General features: G+C 36.0%; 1 protein-coding gene across 1 annotated transcript in view; it reads left to right on the forward strand.

Annotated features, from left to right (window-relative positions):
* Positions 1-3,212: 3,212 nt before the first annotated feature.
* The window catches only part of LOC124406940, a 51,902-nt gene continuing 38,618 nt past the window's right edge, over positions 3,213-16,496 (forward strand). Inside the window, exons 1-2 of the mRNA XM_046882635.1 lie at positions 3,213-3,350; positions 11,639-11,980. Of these exons, the coding sequence (XP_046738591.1) occupies positions 11,668-11,980 (313 nt within the window). The 5' untranslated portion in view covers positions 3,213-3,350; positions 11,639-11,667. The remainder of the gene's footprint in view (positions 3,351-11,638; positions 11,981-16,496) is intronic.

Raw genomic sequence — 16,496 nt, forward strand, 5'->3', positions numbered from 1 at the left:
AATCGAGACACAGTTTGTTCTTTTGCTTCATTTTTCTTAATTGCCGACGACATGCATACTGATGATTGGCTACTCAGTGAATTCCTGCATCCAATTAAGCGAGTTTCTTATACCTGTTCCAAAAGGAATACCTGGATCAGCTAATTTTTTGATTCATTGATCAGTTAGTTGATTGTAACCATGGTTTTTTTATATTCCTTATTTCCAGTTGTGACTAGATAATATAACCATACATCGGTTTTTTTCACCGAATACTTCGTACTAAAGTTCAACTTAATCTGATGTACCGAAAGAGGAAATGTTTGCGCCCACAGATGTTTTTGAGTTGGTGGATTTCGTACTTTCTTCTGTTTTCAATTAAAATCATAGAAACATAGTAAGAACTACTATTTAGTTTTTATTTTTAATTAAAAAGTTCAAAAAACCAAGCGTGCATCGTTTGTTTTGTGCAACTTTTTACATCACGAACTCGCATCTCAATTTTCCTGCCAAAAATATGCGCCATTAAATTTACTGAATCAACCATTTACACATTCATAAACGCACTAACTTTAAAACTGAATCAATTTAATTTATGGATATGAAATGAAATAAATTCTAAAGTCGGAAATCGAAGTGTCAAAGGAGCTAAAATGACTAAAATATTCTCTGAAATAACTGGGAGTTAGTGGAAGCAATTAAAGTCATGAAAAATTGTTGGCAAATTTCTTAAAATCACATGTAGCTTTTCTTCGTTTTTTTCTTCTTCTCCTCTAAATGGCTATTTCTGGGGGAAACGTGCAAATATTACCATCCTATTAACTTTTTTCTTATCAAGCACATTCGTCGATTTTCTATTTGCTGACAGATTTTCATCGCGGTAAATAATTATTCACTGGACTAGAAAATTTTATTGGTAATATAGAGACCGGGATGAAAACAAAATTGCTACAAAAGCTAAAATTTTCCTTATTTGGAGTTTAACTAACGGGTTTAGGTACTACATTGGAGACTTCACTCGATTAACTTGCAAAATTTTTGCCATTGTAGTGAGAATTCTTGATTCAGAACCTAAAATTATTCTTGTCTTTGTATTGGACACTAAAACTTTACTGGTCCACAAAATAATTTCTCCCTGCAATCGATTTCCAGTGATTTCCCAGGTTTTTGAATGATTTCCACAAATTAGCAGTGATTTTTTCTGTTTTCTGTCATTCCATCGAACCCGGAAGTTAGAAGTCACGTTGTAAATGATTGGAAATGACTAGGCACGGGTGAGGATAAAAATATAAAACGATCGAAAAATCGAAGGGCCACAATATCGAATTTTTAAAGAAGGGACAACTTATAATAAATAGAATTTAAAAATGATGAAAGTCGGAGTATAGAGAGATAAAAGATTAGAAAGGTTGGAACACAGAATGCCAAACTGCAGAATCGTCAAAATACCTCTCGATAATATTAAAAAATCGTATGCAGATTCGTTGCCCTTCAACACTTTGATTATTTCAATTTTCTGTACTTAAGCTTCCCACATTCTTAAATTCTATAAAAATCTTCACGTCTATGAAACTTCGATATTCTGGTCCTTCCATCAACCAGAAATTCTAGTTTCTTTATTTTACAACGACACGCCTCTTTCTCCAAGGTCAAGGCCTTTAAGTGAGCTGTGTACCAACTGTCTAAAGAAATCCCTATATTCTTAGGGAATTATTTATCTGGCGAAGGCTACCCTCCTCGGTAATACCATCACGTATAGTTATGGTGTGACTTATTCAAAGTCCCGCTCATTTTTTCCCCACGCAGATTCAACGTGACAAAAATTAATCACCACCGATCTAGGGTATTTTCGCGTCGTTGGTACACATCTTACTTAAGTCCAGTCCACCGCGAGAAAGAAACTTTTTTAGAGAAAGAAGCTGCACTCCTAGGCACACCGTGTATGTACACTAGGGTGTTTCATTTTCAGGTGATATTTTTTTTCTCTCTGTGCTACCTGAAAATCTCATGCTTTATAAAAATCAAAAAATTATGCCGCCGAGTAAAAGGTTCCAACTGCATCAGAGACTTAACTCTTTCAAATATTCGATTTCCCATATAAATAACACAGAAATTTTTTTTTTCGGTTTTAATTCGATTTTTCGATGTTAAAAATTTTTTTTTGAGAAAAATACGTGTATAGTTTTTGTAGGGCATAAGATTTGCTAGAAAAACTTCTTTTCAGTTAATTCCCCCTGACCAACAGTTTTCAAGTTATAGACCTGCAAAAGGTGAATGTCAATTATATCTCAAATCAAATTCTCTTAAAATCAAAATTTTTTTTATTCAAATTTTAACATATTTATAATTTGATTTCATAATAATTATTGATTGAAATTTATATTTATTCATTTCATTTTATAGTTATTATTTAATGTAAAAATAAAAAATTATGCCGTCACTCGTACACTCACACCAGGCTCTTAGTAGACTAAAAATCCCCTAAAACTAAACGATAAAATACAAATCCCATGTTCAATTCACTCCGAATCAAAGTAATCCACGTGATTTCCTCGGTTCGCGTTGCGTCTCGATCATCGTCGACGCGTCAGAGAGTACACGCGTAAAATATGCGTGCAGCACACGTGACTCTACGAAGATCACGCCTCGGCTCGTTTCAGTCTCCGAAAGTAAGGGAGGGGGGCAGTGGAAGTAGTCACGGTGACGCGCGGCCTCTGCTAAGCTCAGTCGCACAATCTCGTCCCGGGCGTCGAGGCGCCCGACGTCGCGGTTCAACACGCGCTTTCCAACGAGGAAACTCATACTTGACGTGCCTTGTCAAATGCCGCGTTGCGTTGGTGCTCGAACATCCCTCGCAGATGAATTTAATCACTCAGAATAATTAGCAGCTTGACGTTAATGTGCTCCTAAAATCTGATTTAATTCTACATGACTTAACAGATCGTAAATAGAATTATTTTATTTCTATATCTATAAAATAAGTAAGATAGAAAATAATAAACTAAACACAAAACGTAACATCGTCGGAAAGTTTTGTCAATTTTCTATATTAAACCAGGATTTTACGAAGATATTATTGAATTGTATTTGTGCAGTTTTATTAATTTGAAATGTTCAATCGTATACGCGTTTAAATAGTCAAATTAATAATAGTATCTAAGTTGTTGTTTTTTTTCGAGAGGGAGGCGAAGGGGGGTGGGGGTGGGGGAGGAGGAGGGGGGAGTTTATTTCGGAGTGGTTTTATAAATAAATGTAAAAGTACAAGTGCACAAATGAGGATTCTTGATCGTTAAAATATGTATAATAATTAATAATGCGTGCTACGAATGACTGCGATAAATAGTTTCATCGAGGATGTGAAAGATATCAAGGTAATGGAATGAAGAAAAAAAAAACAAAAACAAACAAAGAAACGTTAGAGGACGTAAAAGCAAAATCGAAAATACAGAGAAAGATTGAAATTCGTTCACTCGAACGGTGACAGCACCGGTACTTGCAGCTTCATAAATGAAGAGAGTGCCGTTCGTGTAACGGATCGAATTGTAAATACTTGCGGAGATTTTTTTAATTAGGGTTTGACTGGAAATGGTTATACCTATACGGCCAACTTTTCATACGGATAATTGACGTGCAACGCCGATTTATTACGTCAGAAGCGTTCGTGCTCGGGTTGGCTCGCCGACTGACAGCCACACGCTCGTAAAAATGCTGTTTATGGCTTTCCGTAAATGTCGATACAAGGAAAAGCCTATTTACACTCACCGCAGTCTTTCTCCTTGCATCTTTTTCCTTCCATTCTCAACTCCACTCGCTATATTTCTCTTTTTTAATCGCAAACAGTGCGCGGATGCCTCTTTGCTGCTAATGCGGTAAGAGGAAGTCGCGTTTAATTATTTCATTGAAACCGATTCGAGTCTACAATTCCACGCTTAATCAGCTTTAAGTCATTTTTGCCATTTTATTTCCTTGCGGTAATATGCTAAGTTACGTGTATTCGGTAATATTTATCGATCGCTGGAAGGTATGCGCGAAATTGATCGACGCAACGTTTATTACATCGCGGTGTTACGCATTTTCGCAAATTACGGTTTATCGTCATCCACTTTGTAAAATCATGGAATCACCTGCTGCTGCTGCCTTGTTGGTCAGACGCGTTCCAAGAACTCAGGTATCTCGGAAAATATTCCTGCAAGACGAACGATCGCTCGGAGCGTAAGATTGCGTAAAAGTCTTCATCCGCGATCGGTAAAAGTGGTGAAAATTTTGCTGTTCTAACTTCAGATCCTCCGTTTGCGTTGAATTTGTGAAACACAAATTGGCTGTAATAGAAATTGACCTCCGGTTGCTTGATAAAAATTTGCATATATATTGTATATTTTGAAGGTAAACTTGATCGCCTGAAAGAAAAAAGTAAAAACTAGCGAAATTATGCTCTCCTCTTAAAATTGACGTTTAAACTTTTTTAAGTACCGTATAAATCACTATTTTGATCGAAATTCAGCTGTTCTTTAGCTGTATCCAGTTTTGAGACAAGTGACAACTCGTAGAACTTGATTGTAAGAATCGCGTTTAATTTTGAAAAATGTAAAAAAATTTGTTCAACGCTGATGATTATTTGAAACAAGATACTAAATAAATTAAACGATCGATGATTACATATTCACCGGCATTAATTATTCACCGCAGAACGTGCGTTGTTATTCAAAAGCAAACAAAAAACGTCTTCATTTTGTAAATGTGTGGTCTTTCGAAGCTGGTTTACGCTTGGCGGTCAAAAAATTGCTGAAGTAAATAAGAATCATGATGATTGCATATAAATGAATGGAAGAGAATGTCGATTACCTCGACCAATAAGCCTCTCCAGCAAATTACGTTTATAGTTATTAATTAGTATATTCGAATCTGATCATTAAGTTCTCCGAGGTAGATTAGGAAAGTGATTTGTTGTAAAAATGGATCCAAACACTTTGAATTTTTTTCTAATTTACATATATTATGCAATATATGAATTCATATATTATAAGACTTTGGGTTCGAGGCTTCCACAAAACATTCCGGTGCAAATTTTAACACGATTTCAAGTGTAAAAATGTTTAATCATAAGGACATTAATCTCGTTCCTCAAAACGAAAATCACTTAAAAATTATAACTTTTTACTAAATATATTAAATTATAAACGAACCGACTTTCCAATTTTCACAAACTACGTCGGTTCCTTTTTCTCGCGAATGATAACTCTCTGAAAATTGTAAGGATAAATTTTTCTCTGAGGCTTGTCGGGTGATAAAGAAACATCTTATCGTTAAGAATTTGCAAATCATGAGAAATTGCTCAAAATTCATTGCCAAACGTCAAATTTGAAATTTCTATAACTCATTTTCTGATTAGAATCTGCAGTTGTAAAAAAATATGTTTTGTGCCATGAAATTATTATTCCAATAATTATATCGAATTCGATGAGGCTTCGATTTGAACTTTTCGAACTCTCTTTTGTCTTGATATTTTCATTTCTTCTACAACAATGCGATTTTGTAAAGATTATTTCACGGGTCACGAAGTTCCTGTAAGTAAACATTAGCAATTTGGAGTGAACGAAGACGATACGAGCCGAGTAGCGAGGACTTTGAAAACCTTCGAAGCAGGCGAGGCTTCTTCTTATCTTCTTGTCGATAGGCTTCTTTCTTATTCGCATTTTGTTTTATTCCAAGAATATTTATATGGGAATGATAATTATTACCTGCACATTTGCGTATATCGGTGTTGTACCTGAACGTTTCTCATCTCTTCGTCGAAGTTTTATTTCAACGGTTGATCTTGTAACTCCGGGCGAATTTTTTTGCTCCTGTGTGGAAGTTTGAATTATTATGTATGTATAAATGGAAAGTGAGTTCTCAGTTACTCAGGGTACGAATCTCCTCCGGGAACGTCCGAGTGGATGATAAAAAGTGGCCAATGAACAACGCAGCTGCCGATTTTACCTACAGGGCACATTTTTCAAACCTAACCTCGACCACAGTTCAATGTAGAACGTTTCCTCCCTCTGTTTTACCTTAAATATCAATTACCATCTTTCTCTTTTTGAGGTTATTTTTTATTTTTTCTTCTCGTTGTAGCAGAGAGTACGTCAGATTATTTTTTAAATGCTTTGTTTATGATCTAGTACTTTTTTTTAATCCTCACAGTCGTTTTTGTTCGCTTGACGCTCACTTTTTGATACAAAATTACTTACCAAATTTTTCAAAATTTTATGGGTATAAGAATAATAAGTTAAATTGTAAAATAGAGTCAAGATGTCAATTTTTCACTTAAAGTTACTATAAAATGATGAAAAATTCGATAAATTCGATTTCATTCTATGATTGATTATTTTCTTGAAAGAGAGTGAAATCGATGAAATCTATATATTATGTGAAATTATTTCAATACGATTTGAAATGAAAAATAAATATCTAAGCCATTGTTTGCAATTTTATAATTAGTATTTTCTGAATTTCTACGCAACTATCATACCTTACGAGTATACATAAATCTGATGAATTCTCAACGTTGAAATAGATCAGAATCAAATCGATGAAAAAGTAATTAATTTCAACTCACAACCCGCCTCAATAAAGTCTATTCGATATATAGAATTCAGACTTTAATGAATGGTAATCGTGCAGAGAAAAAATCTATTTTCATTTTTATTCAGTATAAAAACAGACTCTCCATTAGCAACATGAATCATAATTTATCTGTATCATTCATCTACATTTGTTCATAAAAAATACAACACGCGAGTTACATTTTTTCATTTAAATCAAGTCTCTCAACCTTGATCTTGACACGTGAGTGTCAAGAATATTTAAACACCATTACAATTAGTTCTTATCATTACTAACGTAAGAAAGTTACGTGATAAAATTTACGATGAATAAGGAAAAGACAAGTGATTCGTATAACAGTATTACGAATCACTTACAGCTCCTGTAAATATCAAGTGAGACGAGTTTTTGGGGGCTGGAGAAAAATATCTTATACTTTCAAAATCAATTTTATAAAGTATAATTGGCATAATCGTTGACCTTTGCGATATGTCGGTATTAATTCGTCTCGCTATACATGTCGCAACTGTGACACAAAGTGTCCGACAAAAGTATGACACGACCGAAATAAGGATCACTTGAAATTTTCAAGCATATATTGATTCTAGTATTTTCCATCCTGGTCACGTTCATATTACCATATAAGAGCGTAAATGTGAGGGATTTTTGGGCAACTATATTATACCTACAGATCAGAAGCATGAGAAACTTGTTCTTCTCTTTTTTAAATCCAAAGACAAACATTGCCTGCACGTGGATGATTGCCGCATATTCCGTAAACGTTATAATACCAACACACATCGTGTTTGCTTCGTATCCTTGCCTTTTTTTCTCTCTCTTTTTTGCTTCTTCATTTTATTTTTCATGTAATTCAGCTTTGAAATCCGTATACACAAGATAAAATGTGAATGTGGTTGACGAACGGCGAGGTTCGGGCTGCCCGGATGCCCGTAAGTATCTGACGATGAACGGATCGAATACAAAACAGGGTATAACTGATGCGAAAGGCCGGCTTCCCTAAACTCGAAATGAGACAAAAGTTTTTGAGCACCTGCGCGGGGGAATAAACGAAACCGAACTTCAGCTTCGGGAAGCTTGGGATTGTAACAAAAGTGAATTGTGTTTTTTATGGACAGATGTAAGGGCTCGCTTTTGCGCTGATTGAAAAGGAGACCTGCATACTTGAATATGTGATATCGGAATTTCATATTCTCTTCATTCGGCTACACGGAGAATATAACAAGTCGCACGCTGCTGTGGAGTGAAAGCTCGCCCAGATACGCTCGAATTCCGGACCCCTCTAAACATCGGATTTAAACTGATTCGCTTATTTCGTCACGCACAACCGGGTCCGACAGTTTTTGGTATACCAAATACGAAATTAACCTTGATCACCGTCACTTCTGTTCAAAGTTCCGACAATGTTCACTTTCGCAATGAGTCAACGCGCACTTGTTTGGTGCAGATCAGAATTAATAGAAATCTATCTGACGCGATTTACCGACATGTAGTCGAAAGTAGAGCGACATTTTCGTCGAGGAAATCTAGTGAAATCCCGCAAATTGTGTTCTCGGTAAAACTGAAATTTTTTTTTCTACTTTTCTTTTTTAACAGAATATTCTTTTAACACCGTCGAAGCGAATTTCCAACTTTGAATTACATCAAAGTTATAGAAACCTGTTTTAAAAGTCTGCAACAAAATTATGTTGTCAAATTGGAATGTTAAACTACTTTCAAATTGTGTATTGGAAGATCGTAAGTGATGTCTGTACTTGAGAAAACGTCTCGACTACAATGAAAGTGTTTCCAAATTCTACGTAGAGTTTTGAACGTGAATTGTTATTCATGCGATAAAAATCGATCTGCATTCAGAGTACAGGGTTAGTTGAATAAATGAATAATTTCGATAAATTGAAATGATGAATAAATTGTCAATTGTATGGAGCAAAAATTCGAGTTAAAATTATACACAGTGCGACAAAATTAATGAATTTGGGTTCAGTCTTGTAGTTTTTTTCACATTTCTACTAACCGCTGCAAACCGACGATTTGATAAACCAAATAACATTCGACGCGAAATAAACTTTTGCAAATTTTGTTGATTTTTCGAGAAAATTGTAAAGAACCGACTAACTAACTAACCAACTAATGTATGATTTGAAATTACACTTTGACGAGCACCTTGCATTGTAAAGGACGCAATAAATTTCTGGTGAAACTGCAAGGTGGTGAAAACTGTGGAGGGATATTGCACACGTGTGTAAATCAATAATAATAAGAGAAAAGAAAATAATACTCTGAAGAAACGCATTGTTGGTTATTTCATGTAGCGCGTTGTTTGAGAAAAAAAAAATTAAAAAAAAAAAAAAAAAAATTGACACGATAAATCCGATCAACCGAAACCTACATATATTACGCATACCTCTTACACGCAAGCAAAATCAGCAGCGATGGCGAAATTGGTTGTACATATAAAATGCGCGTACAAGTTTTATTCATTGCCGAAATCAACAATTGCAGGTGAAAGTGATTATGTCGAGGGTAAAATGATTAATGATAAAATTGTTGGTCCAATTTGGTTGTGCTGAGCTATAATCCTTGATCGAACGATGTAACTACCTACACTCTGAACGAGCATGCCTTTTTAACAGCTAGCCAGCTCTTCTCTATGTCTACGTAATTTTCTGAACCGTCGTTCGATAAGATCGACAAAGGCTTTCTCGTACAAATCGACGCAAGTATTCGATCTCAATCGTGAATATACATGTTACGCAACGCTCGGTACTACTGCATATATATAAATTATACCTCCAAGTACGTGCGATTTCGCGTTTCGTACATTTGAGTTTTGCAGACAGCAGCCAAGCCTTGAAAATCTTTGTGCTGGTATCCTGGAAACGTAATTTTACACGTTCTCATTGTTTTTAAATTTGTATACCAAGCAGGTTGTTACAAAAAAAAAAAAAAAACAAACTCTGAATCTAATTAATATTTAACGTTTTTGCTCTTCGAAAAATCACTTCATTTGTTCACGCAACAACGGCTGACTGCTCGCGTAACACGATTTTTGTATTATAATGTTAATATAACCGAAAGACCTTCTCGTTTCCTGGTGAACCAGTGCTCTGCTCATTTGTGTATCGATAAGAACTTTGTATATGAAGCATAATTCTCGGTGAACTAATCCACTTTTTTTCGTTCATCACGTGAATTTTTTTCATACCTTGACAGTTGAATTAGTGGGATATACTTTTTATAAACTGTTTGAGACTTCGTGGAATCCAATTGGTTGGAAGATAATATACTTTTTTTCAAGTAAATGTACGTCAAAAAATGCAGGGTCATTTATCGGTTGTTGAACACGCGGCTAACGCTACTGATTCTATCTGTGACCTGTATTTTAGCAGCTCTCGCTACCTCACGGCTCAGGGTGTTCAATAACCGATAAATGACCCTGTACAGGTTGTAGAAGAAGAAATATGGGAACGAAAAAGTTTTGGTCTTATATAAGATTTGAAACAAAATTTCTTTTATACTTGTATCGACGTCGTAACATTGATTTTTCGTTGGGAAATACAAAATTTGCACTCTCCAAACGGTGGGATTTAAAATTCTGAAATAATTCACAAAAAGCCTTTTTTTTAACTAGTGTCATAAAGTGCGCTGAAAAAAAATCTTATAAAACTGGGTATCGTTATGATAACTCTATAAATATTGTTGGAATTATAAGGAAATAACTATTTCCTACACTGAATTTTTTGGTTATTGCATAACTTTGAATCTGTTCAGTTTACTACATTCCACCAAAATCAAATTATTGTAATAGTTATGGAAAAATGTAGTACGATTGACCATAATTGAAAAGAATAATAACAGATATTAGATTTATATACTGTATTAGATTCTTGTGATTAGAGATTACCGCTTGAAGACTCATCGTAACTTTGGGCCTAAAACTACAATCTTTTATTATATTACAAAATGAAAATAGTTAAGGACTGTAGATATTTGTGTGGTTATCGTAAAAGGCGGCTGCTGAATTCACAGAGAACGAATAATTATTCTGCAGTATAAGTAGACTATTTCGCATTCAGTCAATCTAATTTTCTTCTCTTTTTTTGCTGTAGAAAAATCTATGCGATAATTTTTACCCAGTTAAAAGTCTTCTTAAGGTTTAAAGGATTTTCATGTCAAGTTTGAAAGGTCCTTCACACCATTCATTTATATTGTATATAACGCAAACATTTGAAACACCTTGCGCACAAGCCATGAAATCGATTACCACGAAACCTTTAGACTGCCGGGATTTGATGAGCTTCAATCTCCTTAGAAAGTCCCCAAATAGTGTGCCTATATCTTAAACATAATCCATAAAAAGTTCCGATAACACGTTGAGCCTATATTTATTTTTGGGATCGCTGATAACGAATCTGGAATCAGATTTTCAAAATTCAAGATGGCGGATCTAATATGACAGACAAAAATCCAAAAAGTCACTCTACGCAACCATATTGGATCTACTATGACAAATTTTGAAATTTCGAGTTCATATTCGTGATCAGTAACTTGAAAAACCCTCGAATACCAAGTTTCATCGAAATCGAATAACTTTTCGGATTTTGGTCTGCCATCTTGAATTTCGAAATTTTGAGTTCAGATTCGTAATCAACGACCTCAAAATTGCTGAGTTCAGAGTATTGTGGATTGCTCGACAGCGTCTATACTTGGATTTTCCGGCGGCCTAAAAGTTGACTGAAGTTTCATGGCAAAAAACGTCTTTTTTATACGTGTATAAAGTCTAATAAGAATATTTAAAAAAATAACAAGTCCATATTTCTTCATTCCAGTTAAAAAAAAATAATCGCAAAAGTAATACGCAATAGAATTTCACCGTCTTTCAACATCTTGTGCTTGCTTCAAATACTCTTCAAAATTCGTTGAAATAAAAAGTGTGGCCAAATTATTTTTCACTAAATCACTTGAAACGTGAAACAAAACGTGAAACGATAAATAAATTAAAAAAAAAAAAAAAAAAAAAACTCAAATTCACGAAACTTCCTTGTTCAACACACAGTCTGAACGGGAGCTAAATCACTGCTAGAGATGTCGTCGAGCGGGGAGTTTTCAACCCTTTCGAGCGGCGAGGCGACTGGAACAGGCGACGATTCACTGCCGAGTTCGAGGGAAGCTACGGCCGAGGCTGCTGGCTCTGGAGGCGGCTACGTCCCCCTGCGCGAGTTCCTCGACAGATTCTCCCTGCCGAGAGTCGTCAGGATCGAAGGCGCTGGGACCAGGCCCATCCTACTCTACAAGCAGCAGCAGCGCTCCCTGAGAGTCACCGCAACACTGCTGATGCACCGATACCGCCACGATGTCAAAGTTGGACCCGAAATCGTCATCCCCGAAGGATATCCCGGTGAGTCGTCATGCTTTAACGATATAGTTTATTTTCTTGACGATTTTTTCGTTCATAGACTCGGTAGAGTCTCGCACGAAATGAGAAACACCCGCACAGTTACTAAGTTTCTAACCTCAAAAATTTCCATTTCGTAGCCTCATTACAGTTTGTTTACAACTTCAAATGATCTTTTCTAGTTTTCGGTTAGAGTTTCAGTCAGAATCATCGAATTTTGATAACTCCGGCCATTTTATACACGACATATTGGATCCACCATCTTGGATTTAAAAATGATCAAATTCTGACTTCAGACTCGTGATCAGCGATCCCAAAACCGCCGAGCAGGTTATATATCATTCAGGACAAAATCTTGAGCTTAAAAATGTGCGACTGAAAGGGTTAATAATGATTTGTCTTAAAGCGACGGTACAAATAATTGCAATTTCATAACAAATTGTATGTCATATTGTTCAGTCTTTCGTTTTCTTCTTTAAGTTTTGATCGGTTGAGCTTCATTGAAAAATTTTATGTGATATACGGACTGGTCAAAATTTACTTATTCTTGCTGTTGAAAGCATAGTTTAGCAAATTTTTATTTACACCGCAGAAACTTGTGATCAGAGTTTGACATTAAACACTATATTTGAGTCCTTAGACAAGCTAATAGTTCGATTCAAAGTTCAAGTTGATTTGCAAAAGGCATGAGAAAAATTTTACGATATATTTATAATGTTTTATACGTCTTTAAAAAAGTAAACGGAGATCGATTATCATAAACATTTTTATAAGTGTATGACTGTGTTAAACGGTGTGACGGCAGCGAATCGCAAGTCAATTCATAGAGACAGCCGTATAAAATGAGATAAGAAACAGCGTGTTATAATGATTAATCGAAGTCGTAGAAACATGTAATCACTATACTTCGAAAATATATAAGTATTATACAAATGAAATTGTCTGAAAAAATAAAGTACAAAACGTGTATCGTGATCGTTAGGGAAACGATGCAGGGATTTGTTCGTTTTATTTATTTATTTATTTATTTTTTTTTTGAAGAGTGTTCCTGCCTGACATCGAATTTTTCAGTCTCAATAAATCTTGATCGATTATTCCGAATATCGAATCCGTAATGCAAAAAGATGAATACACAAATAAACGTTGTAAAAAAAAAAGGGTAAATAACAAATGCAAGCAATTTATACGGTTGACAGGTGAAAATAGGAAATTTGTTTTTTTCGTCACTTCGGAAGGCTGCTCAATCCGTTTTTATTCGAAGAATTAGCAACGCACTGACATCGTTTCGACGTGTATTATACCGCAACCCCGTACATCTGCATCGGACGAAGAGCGATCGTCGCCCCGCGACTTCGTGTTAAGTAACTGTACAGCAATTCGGCCGGGTATAAAAGTTGTCTTACAGAGAGGCGGCTGCGAGACAGTTGGAGATGAATAGAGCTGTCGTGTTCAAAAAACTAATACCGTAGAAGGACCATTTATTAACGGTTTATTCGCTACCGATCCATCCCGCGTCGATCACCGAGAGCCGCTCTTTAGTCTGGCGTGTGTAACCAGCTGCCGGTTGCGTAACGTTCTCTGTATCATACTTTTTCAGATCAAATTCCAGATGGCCAAAGCTTCGACAAATAGTAATTACAACGAGTAGCGTTTTTGGCCACGTACGGGCGGCACTCAAGGCACGCAACGCACGTATTCGATCAAAATCTGGTCGGCAGAAAACCGATCGCACTACCGATCATTTGGGCACAAATGAATTGGCTTTTCTATACGACGCGTGTCTCCGTTATGGCGTCGCGTAAAAACAAGCGGCTTTAGACTGGCCGTAAGCCAGCCCTCGAACTTCGTGTTCTCACATTGTAGGTTCCAAGCTTATAGAGAGAGAAGGAATAACATCCAATTCAAATTTCGAACTACAAATTCAGATTAGTGATTAACGTTTTTAAAGCCCTCTGATACCATATTACATGAAAATATGACCATTTTTTTATGTTGAACAGCTATAGTAGATCCAGTATTACAAATTTTAGAAGTTTGACTTTGGATTTGTTATCGGTGACCTAAGAAACCTCCGCCCACCAATTTCTACTAAAATCGGAATATTTTTACATTTCATTCCTCCATATCGGATTGTCATTTTGGATTTCACTATCTGACTTCAGATTTGCCATCAGCCACCCAAAAAACTGATGAGTAATAATATTCATCAAAATCCAAATGTTTTTATTTTTTTTTCTTTGACTTTATAGATTCGTGATCAGCGAGCCGAAAAACTTTGTGGTATTAACTTTTGTTCGAATATATTCATTCACTTTTAGGATATTGTTTTAATATTATTTTTTAGAATTTCACTATTTCAATAGTTTAAAAAGTACTGAACCGATAAAAGCCAAAATCTAATCAGTTCTGAATTTGAAAAATCCGTGTCAATTGCAACCAAAATCATAAACAAACGGTAACTTGTTCTTGGAATACGTAGATACACACATACATACAGACATCATCCGAAATTTGTTGGAGGTGGTTCTCTAGACCTTGAAACGTCGAGATCTAGTAAAAACCTAATTATCAGTGTTTGCGATGATAACAATAACTGCCTTTCTTCTCCGAAAACAGAGAAACGGGAAGTTAAAAATAGACACGAGTCGAATTTTTTATTTTCAAGTTAGATTCGATGGTCATGGGTTGTTGTGTTATATTTACACACATTGAGACTATTCCGCGGCTAGCCGACGGTAGTGCTGCGGGCTGATTTTGTATCACCAACCTAAACGACTTTAAAGTACTATAGTACCAAGTACTAAGCACACCCCTCGAATCGCAGACACCGTAGTGTAAGTATACATGATGTGCCTAAAACTCCTACGACACGCCTCTTTCTCCGAGGTCAAAGCCTTTGAGTGAGCTGTGTACCAACTGTCTAAAGAAATCCCTATATTGTCAGGGAATTATTTATCCGGCGAAGGCTACCCTCCTTGGTAATACCATCACGTATAGTTATGATATGACTTATTCAAAGTCCCGCTCATTTTTTCCCCACGCAGATTCAACGTGACAAAAATTAATCACCGCCGATCTAGGGTATTTTAGCGTCGTTGGTACACATCTTACTTAAGTCCAGTCCACCGCGAGAGAGAAACTTTTTTAGAGAAAGAAGCTGCACTCCTAGGCACACCGTGTATGTACACTAGGGTGTTTCATTTTCAGGTGATATTTTTTTTCTCTCTGTGCTACCTGAAAATCTCATGCTTTATAAAAATCAAAAAATTATGCCGCCGAGTAAAAGGTTCCAACTGCATCAGAGACTTAACTCTTTCAAAAATTCGATTTCCCATATAAATAACACAGAAATTTTTTTTTTTCGGTTTCAATTCGATTTTTCGATGTTAAAAATTTTTTTTTGAGAAAAATACGTGTATAGTTTTTGTAGGGCATAAGATTTGCTAGAAAAACTTCTTTTCAGTTAATTCGCCCTGACCAACAGTTTTCAAGTTATAGACCTGCAAAAGGTGAATGTCAATTATATCTCAAATCAAATTCTCTTAAAATCAAAATTTTTTTTATTCAAATTTTAACATATTTATAATTTGCTTTCATAATAATTATTGATTGAAATTTATATTTATTCATTTCATTTTATAGTTATTATTTAATGTAAAAATAAAAAATTATGCCGTCACTCGTACACTCACACCAGGCTCTTAGTAGACTAAAAATCCCCTAAAACTAAACGATAAAATACAAATCCCATGTTCAATTCACTCCGAATCAAAGTAATCCACGTGATTTCCTCGGTTCGCGTTGCGTCTCGATCATCGTCGACGCGTCAGAGAGTACACGCGTAAAATATGCGTGCAGCACACGTGACTCTACGAAGATCACGCCCCGGCTCGTTTCAGTCTCCGAAAGTAAGGGAGGCACACCACGGCAGACACTGATAATTGCCGTTCTAAGGATCCTGTAAAGATGGATACACACGTGCTCTGCGCGGTTTGAACACAGCCGGTAAATTATAAGTAGGTACCTACTATGTGCGCTCTGTTGTAGCTGTGATTTAACCTAAGTCAACATGCGGCGGTCCAACAAAAGTAGTTGGTAACAGATGGACAGACAAAAGGATGTGGGAGTAGAATACGGTGGGTTTGCGGTGTAATGAAATATACGCCGAACGACTGAATGAACAAACGGATAAACGAACAAGCGGCTAACTGCCAGCGAGGAAAAGGAGCACCGCGCGATCACGATCAAAAGATAAGAGCTGCGAGAAGCCATGCGGACCGCATCGATTCAGGCTCTGTAATAATTCACTTCCACCTTCCGCGTTTCAACTGAAATCTATCGGCTCCTTATATCCACTCTGCCTGCCTATTTCTTACCTTAGGAGCGTCCAAACTTCGTTTGCCGGTTCTACCCACGTGGTTTCACTGATCTTTATAGCGATTTTTCAGTCTAAGTTGCTTCGGAAAGGTAAAACAGGAAAGGAAAACAAAGGGTCAAACTTCTAAAGTATTTTTCTTTT

The sequence above is a fragment of the Diprion similis genome, chromosome 6 (genome assembly GCF_021155765.1).
Source record: "Diprion similis isolate iyDipSimi1 chromosome 6, iyDipSimi1.1, whole genome shotgun sequence".
NCBI classification, from domain to species: domain Eukaryota; kingdom Metazoa; phylum Arthropoda; class Insecta; order Hymenoptera; family Diprionidae; genus Diprion; species Diprion similis.